At 39.1% G+C, this 21,954-nt stretch overlaps 1 protein-coding gene across 1 annotated transcript; it reads left to right on the top strand.

Annotated features, from left to right (window-relative positions):
* Positions 1-717: 717 nt before the first annotated feature.
* Positions 718-21,570, top strand: THOC3 (THO complex subunit 3). The gene is made up of 6 exons (XM_055325870.1): positions 718-1,047; positions 1,819-1,975; positions 3,742-3,946; positions 7,165-7,326; positions 7,447-7,547; positions 20,893-21,570. The coding sequence occupies exons 1-6, from the start codon at positions 781-783 to the stop codon at positions 21,054-21,056; spliced, it is 1,056 nt and encodes a 351-aa protein (XP_055181845.1). The 5' UTR covers positions 718-780; the 3' UTR covers positions 21,057-21,570.
* Positions 21,571-21,954: the final 384 nt, after the last annotated feature.

Below are 21,954 nucleotides of genomic sequence, written 5' to 3'. Positions count from 1 at the left end.
TTGTTTATTTAAAGACATACCCAGGCCCCTTCTCAATCCCTTCCCTCCCTGCTCTGGACCCCTAAAAACCTCTAGTTTACCAGCTGGTCCTTCTCCAGCCAGAGTCGGAGGCCTTCTGCTCTTAAGGGAGGGGATTGAGGGGTGGAGAATCTACTGTTTTTTATTGATGGGGAATTGAGGTTTGGAGGGATAACGTTGGCTTTTTTATTTTATTTTATTTATTTATTTATTTATTTATTTATTTATTTATTTATTTATTTATTTATTTATTTATTTATTTATTTATTTTTAAAGGATTTTATTCATTTATTCATGAGACACACACATACAGAGAGAGAGAGAGAGAGAGAGAGAGGCAGAGACACAGGCTGAGGGAGAAGCAGGCTCCATGCACGGGAGCCCGACGCGGGACTGGATCCCGGGCCTCCAGGATCACGCCCTGGGCCAAAGGCAGGCACCAAACCGCTGAGCCACCCATGGATCCCTGGCTTTCTTTTTTAATTAAACAGGGATACAAATATATCTACCAGACAGTAGATAAGGGGGAAATATGCTCTCAAAAGCTCAGAATCACTAACTATGAAGGGAACTTAAATCCTAATCATTACTATTTGAAAAGGGAGCACGCGCTGCATGCCGGGATTTGTAGTCCCCTTCCGGATGGCCCGCACTGCGGCTGTGCAGGGGCGAGCTGTTCTTCCAGGCGCCTGCGTGCAGCGGCGGCGGCAGGCCTGAGTGCACCGAAGCGGCGGTAGCGACGCGGGCTACTGGGAGCTCGCCATGGCGGTCCCTGCGGCGGCCATGGGGCCCTCGGCGCTGGGCCAGAGTGGTCCTGGCTCAATGGCTCCCTGGTGCTCAGTGAGCAGTGGCCCAACACGCTACGTGCTGGGAATGCAGGAGCTGTTCCGCGGCCACAGCAAGACGCGCGAATTCCCTGCACACAGCGCCAAGGTGCACTCGGTGGCCTGGAGCTGCGACGGGCGTCGCCTGGCCTCGGGGTCTTTCGACAAGACGGCCAGCGTTTTCCTACTGGAGAAGGACCGGTTGGTAAGCTGACCGGTCCAGGCCAGAGAGAGAGGGGCTGTGGTAGAGCGAGGTGTGGTGTTGAGGGCGAGAGTGGCAGTGGAAAGGGGGGTGGAGGAGAGGGGAGAGGGGGGGTGTGGGGCTAAGGGGGATATGTAGTGCACGGTAGAGTGCTGGAGTGACCAGAGTGGTGCTTGGGGATCTGGGGGGGGGGTGGTGTGGTGGAGAGGAAGATGGTGGTGGTAAAAGGGAGGTGAGGGTGCGAGGGAGTGTGGCAGTAAAGGAGCTGTGAAGATGAGCGGGGAGTGGAGGCTAGGACAGGATGAAGACTGTTGGTGGACGGGACTGGAGTGAGGTGAGGGTGTGTGAGAGTGATGGAAGGAGTTGTGTGGTGGTGAGGAGTGGCTAGGGTCTGTGGTGGTGGTGGGGTCCCCATGAGGGTGTGGTGGGCCCCTTTGAAAATAATAGGGCTTCCTGTGGGAGTGAGCAAGAAAATCGGGGACGTCGGTGGTAGAGTAAGTGTGGAGAACCAGAAAGAAGGAGGAAGTCCAGGGAAGGCAAAAGAGTAAGGGCGTTCACGTGGAATCCAAACCTCAGAACAATTCAGAATGATTGGAAAGGAAGAGAAGGGGATATTGGGAAGAATTTTGGGGAAGGAACTTGGAAGGACTGGTTTCTTTTAAATTGTCTTTGTTAGACATAAGGTGCCTTGGTTTAAATAAAGCTGAGAAGTTACATGTGGAGGCAGGTACTTAAGTGTAAGGTTAAGGTGACATTTGGATTCTGTTCTTTCAGGTCAAAGAAAACAATTATCGGGGACATGGGGATAGTGTGGACCAGCTTTGTTGGCATCCAAGTAATCCTGACCTCTTTGTCACCGCGTCGGGAGACAAAACCATTCGCATCTGGGATGTGAGGACTACAAAATGCATTGCCACTGTGAACACTAAAGGTGACTCTTCAGAGAGAGGGCAATAGGAAGATGAGCTACTTTTAGTAATTTAAGTCAACAAGCATTTCCTGAATATCTTCTCTGTGTTTGGCTTTGTGTTAGGTATAGGACATCCTGGGCTGAATATGACAATCTCCAGCTCCTAGGGCCTAAAACCCTAATATGGTTCATGTTACACTAGAGATGTCTACAAGATGGATATCTAGAATGGAAGTGTTTAGTCTGCCTGTGGAGACAAGCAAGATCTCACAAAATTTGAGCAAACTCTTAGAATAGCTAATAGGGGTTTAGTGGTCCGGGGTCCAGTGGGTGAGTGAGGAGTGAGCGGCAGCTCTAGGAGGGAGCTGCATGTGCAGATGTATGGAGAATTTGGGAAACTCCTGCTAGCCTAGAATGACTGATCTTGGAATGAATAGTTTTGGAGGTCTGGGAGAAAATGACCTGGGGGTTGTGCAGTACATTTGTAGAATCTATTCTCTACCAGGTATTATCTTATAAACCTTGAGGCCACTTATATTTTATCGACTAACATGTCACAGATTATAAGGTGTACCGATGTTTTATGTGTTAAGAAAGAAAAGTTTCTAGATAACCATGATCCACCAAAACTTTTGAGATGCATCTTGATGCATTTTAAGATACGTTGTAAAGAATTAAGTGTGAAAATATATGCATCATAGAATTGATAAAGTTGATGAAATTTTTAATCGATGTGTTCACTGCGGGCCATTGGGCTTTGTTGACAAGTCTTGTCTGTGGAGGTGGAATGTTACAGTGCTTTCTCCAAGTAGACAACTGGTGATGCATGAATGATTTAGGTGGTATGTGGATGAACATTAAAAGTCGGCTGTGTGTTTATTTTAATGCCTACCAGGAAAAAAGAACTAGCCCATAAAATTTATTACTAAATGGAAACTAAATTTATTTAAAAATTTTTTAAGTTAATTTTAAGAAAAATCTTGAATAAAGAAATATAGCTGTTAACGTGGATAGAACAAAATTGTGAAAGTGGCATATAAATGACCAGAGTTTGGGGAATGCTGGTCTGAGAAGCAGAGGCTTTGGGGACGCCTGGGTGGCTCAGTGGTTGGGCATTTGCCTTTGGCTTGGGTTGTGATCCCGGGGTCCTGGGAGGGAGCCTGCTTCTCCCTCTGCCTATGTCTCTGCCTCTCTCTCTGTGTCTCTCATGAATAAATAAGTAAATCTTAAATAAAAAAAGAATCAGAGGCATTGGAGTCAAATCTAACTTAGATCTTGGCTCTTTTATTTCACTGCTTTGACAGTTTGGCTCATCTCTCATATCTTCCATATCTTCATATGTAGAATGGAGATAATAAAGTGTTCTTTAGAGAATTATAGTGAGGACCCACAGGGGGAAATTTGTAGATGAATATTCTGGACTCATAATTGGTGAGTAAGTGGTCATTCCTTCTATTTTATTTTTTTTAAGATCTTATTTATTCATTCATGAGAAACACAGAGAGAGAGAGGAGAGGCAGAGACACAGGCAGAGGGAGAAGCAGGCCCCATGCAGAGAGCCTGATGTGGGACTCGATCCGGGGTCTCCAGGATCACACCCTGGGCTGAAGGTGGCACTAAACTGCTAAGCCACCCGGCACCCGGGCTGCCCATTCCCTTCTATTGATTCGGACCTTAGTGAATGGAATTTGGAGATAATAGCTCTGGTCTTTGTCAGATTAAAAAAAAATAAACTTCTGCAGGATTTTGGGCTAACAATATCTTACTGATTATATCTGGGTTTCTAGGGGAGAATATAAATATCTGCTGGAGTCCTGATGGGCAGACCATAGCTGTAGGCAACAAGGATGATGTGGTGACCTTTATTGATGCCAAGACACACCGTTCTAAGGCGGAAGAGCAGTTCAAGTTTGAAGTAAATGAAATCTCCTGGAATAATGACAATAACATGTTCTTCCTGACAAATGGCAATGGTTGTATCAACATCCTCAGGTGAGGGGGTTGTAGTTTAGGGACTGTCATATCTTTGCCCTGGGTGCTGTGTTAGATACAGAGATGAATTAGATGTGCTGAAGGAGCTTAAAGGACACATGGTAATAAAGAATCCTAACCTCCGTTGAGCACCTTTGAGCCAGGCACCTTATATTTACTGAGTCCTTAGAGAAATTATGCGGTTGATAGTATGAGTCTTATTTGACAGATGAGGATCTGGGATCCAGAGAGTTTAAATCATTAGTCAACTAGTGAGCACTGGAAGTAGGTGCACCTTGAATTATGGCTAATTTGTACCCGTAAATATCACTTTCTTTCCAGGGAAGCCATCTTCATCAGTTTCTTACCTTTCCAGGTTAGAAGCTTATTTTATGTACTTCCTGTTGGAAGCATTTCTCATTCTGTATTATAATTACATGTTTACTTACCTATATATTCCACTAGACTCTAAATTCCATGAATGTAGGGACCACATATTACTATTGAATCCCTAGTGCCTACTTTAATACCTGGTACACAGAGTTAGGATCTCAGTAAATATTCTGTAAATGAATGGAGTGTTGGAATTGAAATTCAGGTCTGTGGGCTCTATTCTTTCTGCTATTCTGTATGGGCCATGCAAGGCAGTGTAAAATAGGTTCTTTTTTTTTTTAATTTTTATTTATTTATGATAGTCACACAGAGAGAGAGAGGGGGGGGGGCAGAGACACAGGCAGAGGGAGAAGCAGGCTCCATGCACTGGGAGCCCGACGTGGGATTCGATCCTGGGCCTCCAGGATCGCGCCCTGGGCCAAAGGCAGGCGCTAAACCGCTGCGCCACCCAGGGATCCCTATAAAATAGGTTCTTGAAGAGAGGCTGAGAGTTTGCTGTGGCATCCCAGGAAAGGAACTTAGATTGACTGTGGGAGTTGAGGATTGAAGGAGGCAGCTTCTGAGCTTGACCTTGAAAGTTGAGTAGAATTTAAAGAATCAGCACAAGGCAGTCATACAATGGACAAAACAGGTGTGAATGAGCGTATTCTATATGGAAAGTAGTTGGTAGGTCAGACTTGCTGGGAATGGTGGATGATAACGTGTCTGAAGAGAGGGCCTGAAAATGGGAAGATAAAGTTGAAGTATAATCTGGGACCAGATTATAAAAGGCTGGAATTCTGTGCTTAGCAACTTGAATTTTATTCAAGTGGGGATTCTTTAGTTTTTTTTAAAAGCTTTTTTATTAGAAAATAAAACATATACAGAAAGCCACTTAAAACAACTTATGCCTTAATGAACTGTTATCTGTATAACCCCATCCAGGTCAAGAAATAGTAATTTGCTGGCCATCCCAGAAATCTGTCTATGTATTTTTCCTAGTCATAATTCTCTTTCCTCAAAAGGAAACACTATCTTGATTTTTATAGTATTTCTTTATAGTTTTAGCTACCAAGTATGCATTTCTAGATACTCTGGTTTCATCTGTTTAAAAAAAATTAGTGTCTTTTAAGTTTGTTAAACTACCAAGTTGCTCTTCATCCTTCTTTTATTTATAATATAGCTGTTGGAAAACTAGGCTGTTAACCTGCAGAGATTCTCCTAGTTTCGATTTTACTAATTTTGTATGCTAATTTATTTGTTGGAATATAAGATACTTCTTCTTATCAACTATTTGGTTACTTAAGAATATAGTTTACTTAGAAAAGGCGGGATAAATGCTTCTTTCCCTTTGTCATCAGATAATGAATTAGTTCTCTATTGCCTCCAAAAATGATGAGCTAGTTTGTATTTTTAAGACTCATAAACTCATGTATTTAAGCATGATAGATGTATTTCAATCTGTTGGAGTAATTATCCTTAATAGAAACTCAAATTATCCCATCTTTAGCTAATGGGAGCCTCTTCAGGTTGATTCCTGAGTCATTTTTTTTTTTTTTTTACATAATCCTAGTAGTCTTCAGGTTGTTGCTCTGTGGTCTGACAGGATATCTGAGTTCATCTTGTATGTTTTCTGCCTCAGACCTTTAATCAGAAATTCCTCTAAGAATCGCTGGGTTCTTTTTATGAGAAAATGATATTGGAGCTATGGAAGCATTTCTCATTCTCATGGTTTGGTCATTATTTCTAGACCTTTCTAGTGGACAGAGCAAAGAATTATATGTGTATATTGTAAAAAAAAATAAAATATGTGCATTATGAATTTATATTGATGACTTCAATTAAAATTCAAGAAGAGTGAGGAACACGGGGCGTGGCTCAGTGGTTGAGCATCTGCCTCTGGCTCCAGTCGTGATCCCGGGGTCCTGGGATTGAGTCCTGCGTCAGGCTCCCTGCAGGGATTCTGCTTCTCCCTCTGCCTGTGTCTCTGCCTCTCTTTCTGTGTCTCTCATAAATAAATAAATGAAATCTTTAGAAAAAAGAAAAGAAAAAAAAATTCAAGATGAGTGGAATTTTACTAAACATCTTCTATATTATAAATAACTCCTTCCAAACAGAGTATTTGAGTATTCTGGTTCTCAGGGAAACAAGGGATTTATAGAAATAGAATATCCCACATTATTTACATTTATGATGTTATATGTAGAGATATCTCAGAATAACATTATTACCACTACTGCCACCAATGTGATTACTTAAAATAGTAAATTTTGCTTTTTGCATTGCTTTCCTCATTCTTCTGTATTAAAAAAAAATACTTAATACTATATATTGTCAGAGTATAGAGCTACAATATACTATGCTTTTCTTTTACATATATAGTTTCTACAAGAGGCTGTATATGTAATACTCATCACCAGTCTTATGCTGATAAGTCTCTAGTCATTTTGATTGTCATAGTTCATTCTTTAGATTCCTCAGGAAAGGTTCATGGACAGTATTCCCTGAGTTCATATTTACTATAACTTATATGCTTACTAAACTTATAGATACTTAATTGTGCTGCTTAGTATTTGAGCTCTTTATAATTGGTAGTCAATTTTGCTGTACATGAAAATCTTTGATTCATATTTTCTTGCTTATACATCTTAAATATATTATCCCCATCTTCTTTTGTCATAAAGTCTTAGTGTCAGAAAAGCCTGAGGATAATCTAATTTTTTTTTTTTTAAGTCCAGGAAATTTTGTTTTACTTGCAGTCTGATATTTGTTCTGTTGTCTTTGATTTCTTCTTCAGTATCTCCTGTTGTCATCTTAGGACCATAGTCCCCTCCCCTAGTTTAATTGCGGTCTGTCTTATTTCTCAGCTACCCAGAGCTGAAGCCTGTGCAGTCCATCAATGCCCATCCTTCCAACTGCATCTGTATCAAGTTTGACCCCATGGGGAAGTACTTTGCCACAGGAAGTGCAGATGCCTTGGTCAGCCTCTGGGATGTGGATGAGTTGGTGTGTGTTCGGTGCTTTTCCAGGTAAGTGGTTCTGCCAGCACTTTCCTTGTTGGATAAATTAATTTGATTTCATTTTGGGTGAAATTGTGCCCTTCTCTTACTGGGTTATTCTAACATCTCCTCTGTCTCCTCTGTTATTAGGCTGGATTGGCCTGTGAGGACCCTCAGTTTTAGCCACGATGGAAAAATGCTGGCCTCAGCTTCAGAAGATCATTTTATTGACATTGCTGAAGTAGAGACAGGTAACTGAAACCTTCACTACTGTAATGAGTCTTCTCTCTGTCATCTGCAGCCATCAGGACTTTTCCTATCATGTGTTTTCATCTTCACATTACTACTACATCTGCATTAGCATAAATGAATTTTCTTCTTAGGACAGGCTTGTTTATTATGACTGTTATAGTCAGGTGCATAAGGGAGCAAAGAGTTGAGAAAGGGGCAGGTCTGAAAGAAAGTGATTTAGGAAAATATTTTGCATTTTATTAACTGTTAATTCCTCTATTATGATGACATTTTTAAAATATGGAAAATAGGAGAAAGAATAAAGTGTCACCTGTAGTCCCACCTCTAAATACAATCTCTTTTAGTGTTGTGGTATACTTTTTCCCTATATTTTGCCTGTATGTGAACTTAAAAAAATGTATATATTTTTTTTAAATGCATATTTTTAAAAATAATTTTAGGAATTACCAAAATACATGTAATTTGCTTTAAAAACAACCAACAGAGTTTGAAAATAGAAAAATGGGAGGAGAGTATACATTTTACAGAGAATTTTCTCAGATTTACTTATTTTTAATTAATTTTTTTATTATTAAAGTATATTTGACATATAGTATTATATTAGTTTCATGTACGACAGTGATTTGACACTTAAGTGCATTAGTCATTAATTACAACAAATGTAGTCACTGTCAACAGTATTACAACGTTATTGACTATATTCCTTTTGCTGTACTTTATGACTTATTTTATAACTGCAAGTTGTACCTCTTGATCACTTCACCTATTTCACCTATCACCCAAACCCTCTCCCCTCTGACACCCAACAATTTTCTGTATTTATGAATGTGTTTCTGTTTATTTACTTGTTTTGTTTTTTAGATTTCATGTATAAGTGAAATCATACGGTATTCTGTGTCTGATTTATTTCACTTAGCTTAATACTCCTTAGGTCTACCCATGTTCTTGCAAATGGCAAGATTTCATTCTTTTTCTATGTTTAATATTCTACTGTGTGTGTGTGTATGTCTATCTATCTATCTATCTATCTATCTATCTACACATTTTCTTTATCCATTCATCTATCCATGGGCACTTAGGTGGTTTCTATATCTTGGCTATTGTAAATAATGCTGCAATAAATGTGGGGGTGCACATATCTTTTTGCATTAGTGTTTTTGTTTTCTTTGGGTAATTACCCACCCAGTAGTGGAATTACTGGATTTTGTAGTATTTCTATTTTTGATTTCTTGAGAAGGCTTCGTATCATTTTCCATAGTGGCAGCACCAATTTACATTCCCACCAGCAGCATATGAGGATTCTTTTTTCTTTATATCCTCACCAACATTTTTTTTTTAATTTTACATTTGTTTTTATTTAAGCTCGATTTGCCAGCAAATAGTATAACACCCAATGCTCATCCCATCAAGTGCTCTCCTGAGTGCCCATCACCCAGTTACCCCATCCCCCGGCCACCTCCCCTTCTACAACCCTTTGTTTGTTTCCCAGAGTTAGGAGTCTCTCATGGTTTGTCTCCCTCTTTAATTTTTCCCATTCAGTTCCCTTCCTTTCCCTTTAATCCCTTTCACTATTTCTTATATTCCACATATGAGTGAAACCTTATGATGATTGTCCTTCTCTGATTGACTTATTTCACTCAGCATAATACCCTCCAGTTCAGCATTTGTTTTTTATTATCTTTTTGATACTAGCTATTTTCATGGGTGTGAGGTGGTATCTCATTGTAATTTTGATGTGTGTTTCTCTGATGATCAGTGATCTGAGCACCTTTTCATGTGTTTGTTGGTCATCTGTATATCTTTGGAAAAAATGTTTTTTCAGATATTATGTCTCTTTTTTTTTAAAGATTCATTCACCCATTTGAGAGAGAGAGCATGAGTGTGGAGGGAGGGGCAGAGGGAAAGAATCTCAGTAGACTCCCTGGTAAGCATGGAGCCCAATGTGGGGCTTGATCCCAGGACCCTAAAATCATGACCTGAGCCAAAATCGAAAGTTGGACTCTCAATCGAGTAAGCCACCCAGGCACCACACTCTTTAATTAGCTTACCTTTTTTTTTTTTTTTTTTTTTTGGTGTTGAGCATATAAATCTTATATATTTTGGATATTAACCCTTTATTGGATTTATTATTTGGAAATATCTTCTCCCATTCAGTAGGTTGTCTTTTTGTTTTGTTGATGGTTTCCTTTGCTACACAAAAGCTTTTTATTTTGGTGTAATCCCAGTAGTTTATTTTTGCTTTTGTTTCTCTTTGCTTGAGGAGACATATCCATAAATATGTTGCTAAGGCTGATGTCCAAAAGGTTGCTGCTTATGTTTTTTAGGTGTTTTATGGTTTCAGATCCCACATTTTAATCTATTTTGAGTTTATTTTTGTGTATGGTGTAAGAAGTGGTCCAATTTTATTTTTTTGCATGTAGGTGTCCTGTTTTCCCAGCACCATTTGTTGATGAAACTTTTTTCCATTGCATATTCTTTTTTTTTTTAATATTTTATTTATTTATTCATGAGAGACACTAGAGAGAGGCAGAGACACAGGCAGAGGGAGAAGCAGGCTCCATGCAGGGTACCTGACATGGTACTCGATCCCGGGTCTCCAGGATCAGGCCCTGGGCCAAAGGTGGTGCTAAACTGCTGAGCCACCCGGGCTGCCCTCCATTGCATATTCTTGCCTCCTTTGTTGTAGATTAATTAATGGTCATATAGGGGTGGGTTTATTTCTGGGTTCTCTATCCTGTTCCATTGATATATCATGTGTCTATTTTTTTGCCAGTGCCATACTGTTTTGATTACTCTAGCTTTGTAGTATATCTTAAAAACTGGGATTGTGATACCTACAGTTTTGTTCTTTCTCAAAGATTGCTTTGGCTATTCAGAGTCTTTTGTGATTTCATATAAATTATAGGATTATTCTGGTTCTGTGAAAAATGTTGGTATTTTGAACACATTGAATCTGTGGATTGCTTTGGTTGGTGTGAACATTTTAACAATTATTCCAGTCCATGAGCATGGTATATTTTTCTATTTGTGACATCTTCAACTTCTTTCTTTTTTTTTTTAATTTTTTATTTATTTATGATAGTCACACAGAGAGAGAGAGAGAGGCAGAGACACAGGCAGAGGGAGAAGCAGGCTCCATGCACCGGGAGCCTGACGTGGGATTCGATCCTGGGTCTCCAGGATCGCTCCCTGAGCCAAAGGCAGGTGCCAAACCGCTGCACCACCCAGGGATCCCAACTTCTTTCTTCAATGTCTGAGTATAGGTCTTTTCCCTCCATGGTTAAAAGTATTCCCAGATTTTTTCTTTTAGGTGTAATTGTAAATGGGTTTGTTTTCTTATTAATTTTTCTATTACATCATTTTTGTGTATAGAAATGCAACAGATTTCTGTGTATTAGTTTTGTTTCCTGCAACTTTGCTGAATTTATTTATTTTAAAAAATATTTTATTTATTTATTTGACACAGAGTTTGAGAAGGAAAAGCAGGTTTCCTGCTAAGCAGAGAGCCCGACCAGGGCCCAGTCCCAGGACCCTGGGATCATGACCTAAGCCAAAGGCAAACACTTAACTGAGCCACCCAGGTGCCCCAGAATTCATTTATTCAAATAGTGTTTTGTGGAATCTTTATGGTTTTTGGTATATAGTATCATAGCATCTGCAAATACTGACAGTTTTACTTCTTCCTTACCAATTTGGATGCCTTTGGTTTTTTTTCTTGTCTGATTGATGTGGCCAGGACTTCCAGGACTGTGTTGAATAAAAATGGTGAGAGTGGGCATCCTTGTCTTGCTCCTGATCTTAGGGGAAAAGCTTTCAGTTTTTCACCATTGAGTATGATGTTATCTGTGGGTTTTTCATACATGGTCTTTATTATGTTGAAGTATATTTCCTCTAAATCCATTTTGTTGAGAATTTTTTTATCAAGAATGGATGCTTATTTTGTCAAATACGTTTTTTGTGTCTATTGAGATGACCATATGGTTTTGCCTTTCTCTTATTGATTGATTTACAAATATTGAATCATACTTGCATCCCTGGAATAAATCCCACTTGATCATGGTGTATGATCTTTTTAATGTATTGTTAAATTTGATTTGCTACTATATTTTGTTGAGGATTCTTGCATCTATGTTCACCAGGGATATTGGCCTGCAGTTGTTTGTTTTTTTTGGTTTGTAGTGTGTTTGCCTGGTTTTTGGTATCAGGATAATGCTGGGCTCATAGAATGAATTTGGAAGTTTTTCCTCACCTTTTTTTTTTTGGAATAGTTTGAGAAGAATAGGTATTAACTCTTTAAATGTTTCATAGAATTCACCTCTGAATCCATCTGGACTTTTGTTTATTGGGAGTTTTTTGATTACCAGTTGAGTTTCATTTGTAGTAATTGGTCTGTTTAAATTCTCTCATTCTTCTTGATTCAGTTTTAGAATATTGTATGTGTATAGGAATTTATTCATCCTTTTAGGTTGTCCAATTTGGATATAATTTTTCATAGTATTTTCATATAACCCTTTGTATTTTTGTAGTGTCGGTTATTATTTTTCATTTCTGAATTCATTTATTTGAGTTCTCTCTCTTCTTGATGAGTCTGGTAATGGTTTATCAAATTTATGTTTTCAAAGAATCAGCTCTTGATTTCATGGATATTTTCTAATGTTTTTTAGTATCCATTTATTTCTGCTCTAATTCTTTTTATTTCCTTCCATCTACTAACTTTGGGCTTTGTTCTTTTTGTAGTGTCTTTAGGTATAAGGTTGATTTGTTTATTTGGGATTTTTCTTGTTTCTTGAGGTTGGCCTGTATTGCTATAAGCATTCTTGTTAGAACTACTTTAGCTGCATCCTAAAGATTTTGGATTGTTGTGTTTCCATTTTCATTTGTCTTGATGGGTTTTTTGATTTCCTCTTTAATGTATTCATTGATGTGTTGGTTGTTCAGTGGCATGTTGTTTAACCTCTGTGTGTTTCTGTGTTTTCCAGTTTTTTTTTCTTTGTAATTGATTTCTAGTTTCATATCACTGTGGGTCAGAAAAGATGCTTGATAACATTTCAGTCTTTTTAAATTCATTGAAACTTGTTTTGTGGTCTACCATATATGATCCATCCTGGAGAATATTTCATGTGCACTTGAAAATAATGTGGGGCAGCCCGGGTGGCTCAGCGGTTTAATGCCGCCTTCAGCCTAGGGCATGATCTTGGAGACCTGGGATCGAGTCCCTCTTCGGGTTCTCTGCATGAAGCCTGCTTCTTCCTCTGCCTGTGTCTCTGCCTCTCTCTCTCTCTCTCTCTCTCTCTGTGTGTGTGTGTGTGTGTGTCTCTCATGAATAAATAAATAAAATCTTTAAGAAAAAAAAAAGAAAATGTGTATTCTGTTTTTGGTTGGAATGTTCTGTATGTATCTGTCAAGTCCATCTGGTTTAATGTAACATTCAAAGCTATTGTTTCTTTGTTGATTTTCTGTCTGGATGATCTATCCATTGATGTAAGTGTGGTGTTAAAGCCCCCTGCTATTGTATTACTGTCAATTTATCCTTTTATGTTTCTTTTATATTTACTTAATATTTACTTTATGTATTTAGGTGTTCCTAGTGCCTATGTTAGGTACATAGATACTTAAAATTGTTACATCCTCTTCTTGGATTGATTTCTTTATCATTTAATGCCTTTCTCTGTCTCTTGCTACAGTCTTTTTTGTAAAGTATATTTTGTCTGATAAAAATATTTTTACCCCAGCTTTTTTATTCAGCTCCATCTGTGTAGAATATCTTTTTCCATCCCCTCACTTTCAGTCTGTATGTGTCTTTAGGTTTGAAGTGAGTCCTGTAGGCAGCATATAGTTGGGTCTTGTTTTTTCAGCCATTCAGTCAATCTGCGTCTCTTGATTGGACCACAGTTAATTTACATGTAATTATTCATAGATATGTATTTATTGCCATTTTGTTCACTGTTTTCTTTTTCTTTTTTTTTTTTTTAAAGATTTTTTATTTATTTATTCATAGACACACAGAGAGAGAGGCAGAGACACAAGCAGAGGGAGAAGCAGGCTCCATGCAGGGAGCCCGATGTGGGACTCGATCCTGGGTCCCCAGAATCACATCCCAGGCTGCAGGCGGCACCAAACTGCTGCACCACCGGGGCTGCCCTTGTTCACTGTTTTCTGTTGTTTTTGTAGTTCTTCCCTGTTCCTTCTCTTGCTCTCTTCCCTTGGGGTTTTAATTGTTTTTTCTTTATTTAAATTCAATTTGCCAACATATAGTGTAACACCTAGTGCTCATCATATCATGTGCCCTCTTTAATGCCCATCACCCTTCCCTTGTGGTTTGATGATTTTCTTTAATGTTATGTTTGGATTACTTTTCTTAATGCTTTTTGTATATCTATTATAGGTTTTTGATTTGTGGTTACCATAGGGGTCATATATAACATCCTATGTGTGTAGCAGTCTGTATTGATGGTTGCTTAATTTTGAACACATTCTAAGAAGCAGAATTTTTTAATTTTTGCTACCCCCTCTACATTTTATGTGTATACCATATTATGTATCTTTTTATTTTGTGTATCCCTTGAGTAATTTTTATAGACGTAACCGACTTTACTGCTTTTGTGTTTTAACTTTCATAAGTGATTAGTCCACTACCTTTAATCATATGTTTGCTTTTGCCAGTGAAATTTTTTTCCTTTCATTATTTTCTTCCAATTACGGCCTTTTCTTTTTCACTTAAAGAATTCCCTTAAATATTTCTTGTGTGGCTGGTTTAGTGGTGATGAAATCCCTTTGGTTTGGGAAACTCTATTTCACCTCTGAGTGATAGCCTTGCCAGGTAGAGTATTCTTGGCTGTATGTTTTTTTTCTTTCAGCTCTTTGAATATTTCATGTTACTCCCTTCTGGTCTGTAGCCTTAGGGGTTTTCCCTTGCATGTGACTATTTGCTTTTCTTTAGCTTTTAAGAGTCTCTCTTTATCTTTAATTTTTGCCATTTTAATTGTTATGTGCCTTGGTGTGAACCTTTTTGGGTTCATCTTGTTTGGGGCTTTCTTTGTTTCCTGGATCTAGATGTGTTTCCTTCCCTAGATTCAGGATATATTTTCAGCTGTTATCTCTTCAAATAAATTTTCTGTCCACTTTCCTCTCTCTTCTTCTGGGACTCCTAGAGTGTACATGTTATCAGGCTTGATGGTATTGGAGAGGTTCCTTCACTTATTCTTTTATTATTCTTTGGTCTTTTTTGTTATTCATCTTATTTGGTTTCTATTACTGTCTTCAAGATCTCTGATCCGTTCTTCTGCATCTTCTAACCTGCTGTTGATTTCCTCTAGTGTATTTCTCATTTCAGTTACTGTATTCAGCTCTGACTGGCTCTTTTTTACATTTTCTATCTCTTGAAATTCTTAAAGTGTTCATCAGCTGTTTTCTCAAGTCCAGTTGAATATCTTTAGGACCATTACTTTGAACTCTTTATTAGACATATGATTTATCTCTATTTTGTTTAGTCCTTTCTCTGTAATTTTGTCTTGTTTCTTCATTTGGGACATATCCCTTAGTCTCATCATTTTGTCTGGCTGTGTTTATTTCTATGTGTTAGGTAGGTCAGCTATATCTCCTGACCTTGAAAGTTGTGGCTATACATAGAAGAGGCCCTGTGGTGCCCTGTAGACTTATCTGCGTTGGTCACTAGAACCAGGCACACTAGGGCTGTCCCCTGTGTGGGCTGAGTGCACCCTCCTGCTGCCTGCTGTGGTTGAGCTGTGATTGCTATGGGCATGCTGATGGGTGGGTCTGACCCTCAGCCCAGCTGGCTGCAGTGACCTGCTTTGCCTGTTGCAGGAGCACTGTGCAGGGTTGCTTCCTCCCATGCTGTTGAGAGGCCTGGCTGCAGCTGCTATGGGCTTAATTGTGGGTGAGGCTGGCATTCAGCCTAGCTGTGTGTAATTAGCTTCTGCGACAGCTGCAGGTACATAGAAGGGCAGGGCTTGATCTTTGTGCAGCCTGTTAAGAGGCCCAGCTGTAGGAACTGTGGGCAAGCTGGCGTGTAGGGTTATCTCCTTTGTCCCCCAGAGCAGGAGTCACTTTGGAGGGATACCTGCGAAGGCCAGTGGGTTGGATAGGATGGGTGGTAGGGTAATACTGGGGCATGGCATGTGTTGCTAACAAGGTAGGTAGAGGGTGTTAGAATTGGCTTCTGCAAGCATCTAGCTATCTAGACACAGGGAGGGCAAGAAAAATGGCACCCACCAGTACTTTTTTTATACCTGGAGAAATCTGCATGTTTGCCCTTCTGCACACACCCTAAAATTAGTACGTCTCCTTCATGTATACCCTAGGTGCTTTTCAAGCTGCTGCTTCAGTGCTGTCTCTGGCTGAGATACTTAGTATTGTGCTGGCTCTTTTGCCCTCCATTTCGACTGGAGTTAAGCCCACTGATTTCTAAAGCTCTTGGAGTTAAGCCCTGCTGATTTTCAAAGCCAGACATTATGGGAACTTGTCTTCCCAATGTAGGTTCTTAGGGCCAGGATTGCCCTTTGTGGAATTTGATCCTTTCACTCCTCCATGCTTGTGATGGCACTCCTGTTTGTGGTTATTTGCACCAGGAGTTTGGTTCCTGGCCATGTCTCCACCCTTTCTACCCTTTCAGGGTGGCCTTCTCTCTGTGATTAGCTGTGGAAGGTCTCTTCTGATGGTCTTCAGATCATTTTCAGAGTTAATGCAGTAGACAGCACTTTGTTGCCTCAGTGTGTCTGTGGGAGGAGGTGAGCTTAGGATGCCATCTTCTGTGCTTTACCCTCAAATTTATTTTGTAATATAGCTTTATTGTTTTTGGAAATAGATGATACTTTAGTAAAGGAATTTAAACTGTATATAAAACATCAAAGAATAAAGTAAAAAATTGAAATTCCACAATTTAAAAATGTTACTGTTGATAACATTATGGTGAGTGTTGTCCAGCCACTCAGATACAAAGCTCCTGGGTAGCCCTGGTGGCTCAGCGGTTTAGCGCCGCCTTCAGCCCGGGGTGGGATCCTGGAGTTCCGGGATCGAGTACCATGTTGGGCTCCCTGTGTGGAGCCTGCTTCTCCCTCTGCCTGTGTCTCTGCCTCTCTCTCATAATAAATAAATAGAATTTAAAAAAAAAAAAGATACAAAGCTCCTTTGTGTCACCTTTGTTGTGTGATGTATGGATAGTGTCTTGCTCCAGGCTATGCCTGGCACACCTGAGAATATTACAGCTTCTTAACATGGTGATGGCTGAGTTCCACTGCCACATTTAATGCATTTTAGATTTCTACTGAATATATCAGTATATTCTTAAACTGCCAGTATTGCCTATAGATACTTTACTTGCCCAGCTCTTTGGTGGTTTCTCACCTTGCACCATTATAAATAGTGCTGTGAGAAATATTCTTCATGGACTTCATTTTAGGTCATCCTTTGGGGTAAACCAGTGAAGTGAGATTGCTGACTGAGTCCAAGGTGTTCACATTTTGTGAAGGACCAAACCACTTACAGAAGGGTTGTTGCATGTGCCTATTCTCCCATGTCATCTTTGTGCAAGTTTGTCTACCTCATCTAATACATATAAAATATGATTTATTTTATTATTTTATTTATTTATTTATTTTTTATTTATTTATGAGAGAGAGAGAGAGAGAGAGAGGCAGAGACATAGGCAGAGGGAGAAGCAGGCTCCATGCACCGGGAGCCCGACGTGGGATTCGATCCCGGGTCTCCAGGATCGTACCCTGGGCCAAAGGCAGGCACCAAACCGCTGCGCCACCCAGGGATCCCTATTTATTTATTTTTAAAGATTTTCTTTATTTATTTGAGAGAGAGAGAGACAGCGTGCACGTGAGCGAAAGAGAACGTGAGTCAGGAGGAGCAGCAGAGGAAGAGAGAGAAGCAGACTTGCTGCTGAGCAGGTAGCCCAATGAAGGGCTTGATCCCAGGATTCTGGGATCATGACCTGAGCTGAAGGCAGATGCCTAACTCACTGAGCCACCCAGGTGCCCCTGATTTTTCATTTTTTAAGATTTATTTATTTATTTTAGAGAGAAAGTACACAAGCTTGGGAAGGGGACAAGGGACAAGGAGAGAATCCTCAAGCAGACTCCTTGCTGAGTGCAGAGCCCAGCATGGGGCTCGATCTCAGGATCCTGAGATTATGACCTGAGCTGAAATCAAGAGCTGGCTGTTAACTATCATAGCCATCCAGGTGCCCCTAAAATATGATTTAGTTCACATATAATCAGTCTTTCAGGAATATATCACAGATGGCTGTATTAACTTTTCTAAGTAGTTCAGACAAATACTTTTAACATTAAAAATTTTTTTTCTCTATAACCTAGGCTAAAAATTAAAAGTCAGATGATTATCAAAGGGAAGCACAATTTATTTATAGCACTGTTTTACACATAAAAGGGAAATAGTCTAAATTTTCATTATGATAGACTAATTAAATAAGTTGTGATACATACATATTACAGTGTTCCAAGAGAAAAACATAGGTCTATATGTGCTGAAATGCAAGATTGGTAAGGCATTTTACTGAATGAGCAAAGCAAGTAGCCAGTCAATGCATATTATGTTCCCATTTAGATAAAAACACTAAAGCTAAATTCGTAGAAAGACTTTTGAAAGAATTTATTTCAGACTTAGAAGACTAGAAGAAGATAAATTTTAATTTAAATTATGATTTAATTACTATTACTGAAACCAATTAAATAAAATGAAAAATTCAGTTCCTCAGTCACCCTAGGCTCATTTTAATGACTTCAGTAGTCACATGTGGCTGGTGATTTCTGTATTGGATAGTGCAGATGTAGAATGTTTCCATCACAAAAGTTTCTGTTGCCCAGTGCTGCTCTGTGCCTTTGCACTATTTGAATTTTATGCAATAAGCATGTCTTTGTATATTAGTTTGTAAAATAAGAATAATATGTGCACATAATAGAGTATTTGGAAAATGCTGACAAATATATAAAGAAGAAATTAACAGTCACATAGGTCCATAATTTGGAGATAGTGAATTCCTAACATAGTATATTTCCTTCCAGTCTTCTTTAAATATATAGATATTTATATCTATTTAAATAAATAGATATTTATATATCTATGAAGATATATTTTTTTAAATTTTTATTTTATTTTATTTTATTTATGATAGTTGCAGAGAGAGAGAGAGAGAGATGCAGAGACACAGGCAGAGGGAGAAGCAGGCTCCATGCACCGGGAGCCTGATGTGGGATTCGATCCCGGGTCTCCAGGATCGCGCCCCGGGTCTCCAGGATCGCGCCCCGGGCCAAAGGCAGGCGCCAAACCGCTGCGCCACCCAGGGATCCCTCTGTGAAGATATTTTATATATAGATATCTATACATCTTTGTGTGTGCGTATATACACACACTATACTATGTATAATTGGAATCATATATTGAGATTTTGTGTCTTATGTATTTTTAGTGTTAAAGGTAAAACAAAGTAAGAATTAATTTTATTTCTGATAGCATGTATTTTAACAGTCCACTTTCAGCTTTTTAGTCACATACCATATATACTGCACTGAGTCTTTTAGAACTTCAGTGGTCTGGAGTAGTAATGTCAGTCTCACCCAGATAGCACCTTGTTTATCATTCAGAGATTAAACTTTCCAATAAAACTGTCAAGATGTTAAAGTTTATGAAGCCACATGGTTATTTAGGAAACGTTTTAGAAGGCCTTTTTATGTCTACTCTGGCTTTCTTGAACTGTATAACTTTCTTTATTGTCAACAATCCCAAATGATTTTTCAAATGATGGAGTTAAAGGCCTAAAAAGGAGTAAAAGGGGGAGTAGCACCCTCTGAAACTAATTCTTATGTTTGTGTAATACAGAAATTTGCTCAGACATAAAGCTAGACTGCCAGATACTAGCATCATGAAGAGTGGTTAACTGTCCCTGAAATTGGATTATTTAACAGAAAGAATCTCTCTTTCTGTCTACACACATATATGTGTGCATATGTATATAAATATATATTTAAACAGCTTTATTGAAATATAATTTATTTACTGTATCGTTGTCTAGTTTGAAGTATATAATTTGATATATCCTGCATCGTTAACACCACATTGTTAATGTTTTACTACATTAATCTTAACCCTAAAGTTGAAAAAAAAATGTAAAGCAGGACTAAAGGAATAATGGCTTTAGAAAAATCATACTTAAAAAAAAAAAAAGAAAAATCATACTTAATTTCAACGAGGAGGAAGAATGACATTTTTTGGGGAAAAAATCGATTTGCAAAGCATTGTGATTTAGCAGAAAGATCTGTGGCTTTGGAAACAGACTTCATGTGCTGACTTTGTTGCTTCCTTGAGGTATGACTTAACTGTTCAGTCACCTGTTTCTGTAAAAAGAGTTTTTTGGGTTTTTTTTAAAAGATTTTATTTATTTATTGATGAGAGACAGAGAGAGAGAGAGGCAGAGACACAGGCAGAGGGAGAAGCAGGCCCCATGCAGGGAGCCCGATGTGGGACTTGATCCGGGGACCCTGGGATCACACCCTGAGCTGAAGGTAGACACTCAACAGCTGAGCCACATAGGCATCCCTGTAAAAAGGGTTTTAAAATCATTACTTGCCTTGCTGTATTGTATTTATCCTTTATTAAAATAAAATATAATCCATCTGATTCTTAAGAGGTGCTCAACAAATATTAACTGCTGTTACTGTTTTCCCAGGGAGTGTAGAATAGGTTTAGACCATAGGCTCTACATTCAGATCTTGCTCTGCCACCTACTGGTTTGTGCTCTCTCTGTGCCTCAGTATTCTCTATAAAATTGGATAATAATTGTACCTATCCTGCAGGGTTAATAAGTGGATTAAATGGGGATCCCTGGGTGGCGCAGCGGTTTGGCGCCTGCCTTTGGCCCAGGGCGCGATCCTGGAGACCCGGGATCGAATCCCACATCGGGCTCCCGGTGCATGGAGCCTGCTTCCCCCTCTGCCTGTGTCTCTGCCTCTCTCTCTCTCTGTGACTATCATAAATAAATAAAAAATATATTAAAAAAAATAAGTGGATTAAATGATGAGTACCTGGGTGGCTCAGTCGGTTAAGTGTCTCCCTTCAGCTCAGGTCATGATCTCAGGGTCCTAGGATTGAGCCCTGCATCGAGCTCCCTGCTCAGTGGGTGTCTGTCTCTTTCTTTCCCTCTGCCCCCCTGCCCAGCTCATGCTCTCTCTCTCTCTCTTTCTCAAATAAATAAATAAAATCTTTTAAAAAATGGATTAAAGGATTTAATGTAGGCAAGTACTGAATGAATATGGTTTCTTATTATTAATATATTGATTGGTTTCCCTATATTGATTTTTATAGGAGACAAGCTATGGGAGGTGCAGTGTGAGTCTCCAACTTTCACCGTGGCTTGGCACCCCAAGAGGCCTCTGCTGGCGTTTGCCTGTGATGACAAAGATGGCAAATATGACAGCAGTCGGGAAGCAGGAACTGTGAAGCTGTTTGGGCTTCCTAATGACTCCTGATAGGAGGACCTCAGGGAGAGGGGTCCCTGGCAGAGGCCTTCCTTTGTGTATTAGTTTGGTCTGTTCTCTTGGAGTTGGTGGGCACCTAAGGTATTTGTAAATTGGTATAAATTATACAAGTCTTTGTTAGTTTCCCTATTCTAGTTCCCTTCTTGTTATGTGAGCTTTTCCCATTCTTTCCCCTGCAGGAGGGCTCTGCACGATAACATCAGCATATATTATCCTCTGGGGACCTCCTGTCTTCTCTGCTTTTTGGTATATGGTAGACTTTGTTGGGTTTGCTTCTGCTTGGACAATACCTACCTTGAGTGGGGGAGTGAGTGAGGAAGGGTGAGATGGGGATGGAGATTTTTTTATAGTAAAAAGAAATGTATATAATTTTTCGAGTTGAGCATTTAATAAAGCTGACTTTATGGGACTTCTAAGACTTTAAAAGTTACGGTATTTGTGTTGTTATTGTTGCTCATATTGGAAGATGTTGCAGTTTTGCATTAAAAAAAAATCTCAAATTAAATTTAGAGGTTGTAATTAATTCTGTCATTTAATGTCCTAACCAAGAATTCTGTGAAATGCAACATGAATTCTATGAAATGCCCAGCCCAGAAGTGTATGGGCAATAGCAGTCCTTAAAGTCTTCATTTTGTGTGTATGTATACCTCACCTTAATATACAAAGGATTTATAGACTACATTTATGATATAACACTGAGAAAAGTAATAAAATATAAATAAATCCAAAATCAGAATAAGACAGATAAGAATAGGAAGGCGAGACTGGGGAAATTAAAATAGAAATATGCAAAAAATGAGAACCTGACTGAATGATTGAACTAAAGTTTTGGCTGTGCCCCCTGACGGCAAAGTGAAGAAGGGATTAGTCAATTCTTACTGAAAAGCAG

The sequence above is a fragment of the Nyctereutes procyonoides genome, unplaced genomic scaffold (genome assembly GCF_905146905.1).
Source record: "Nyctereutes procyonoides isolate TBG_1078 unplaced genomic scaffold, NYPRO_anot_genome, whole genome shotgun sequence".
Taxonomy (NCBI): Eukaryota; Metazoa; Chordata; class Mammalia; order Carnivora; family Canidae; genus Nyctereutes; species Nyctereutes procyonoides.
The sequence above is the reverse complement of the archived record's forward strand: the minus strand, read 5'-3'. Positions and strand labels throughout refer to the sequence as shown.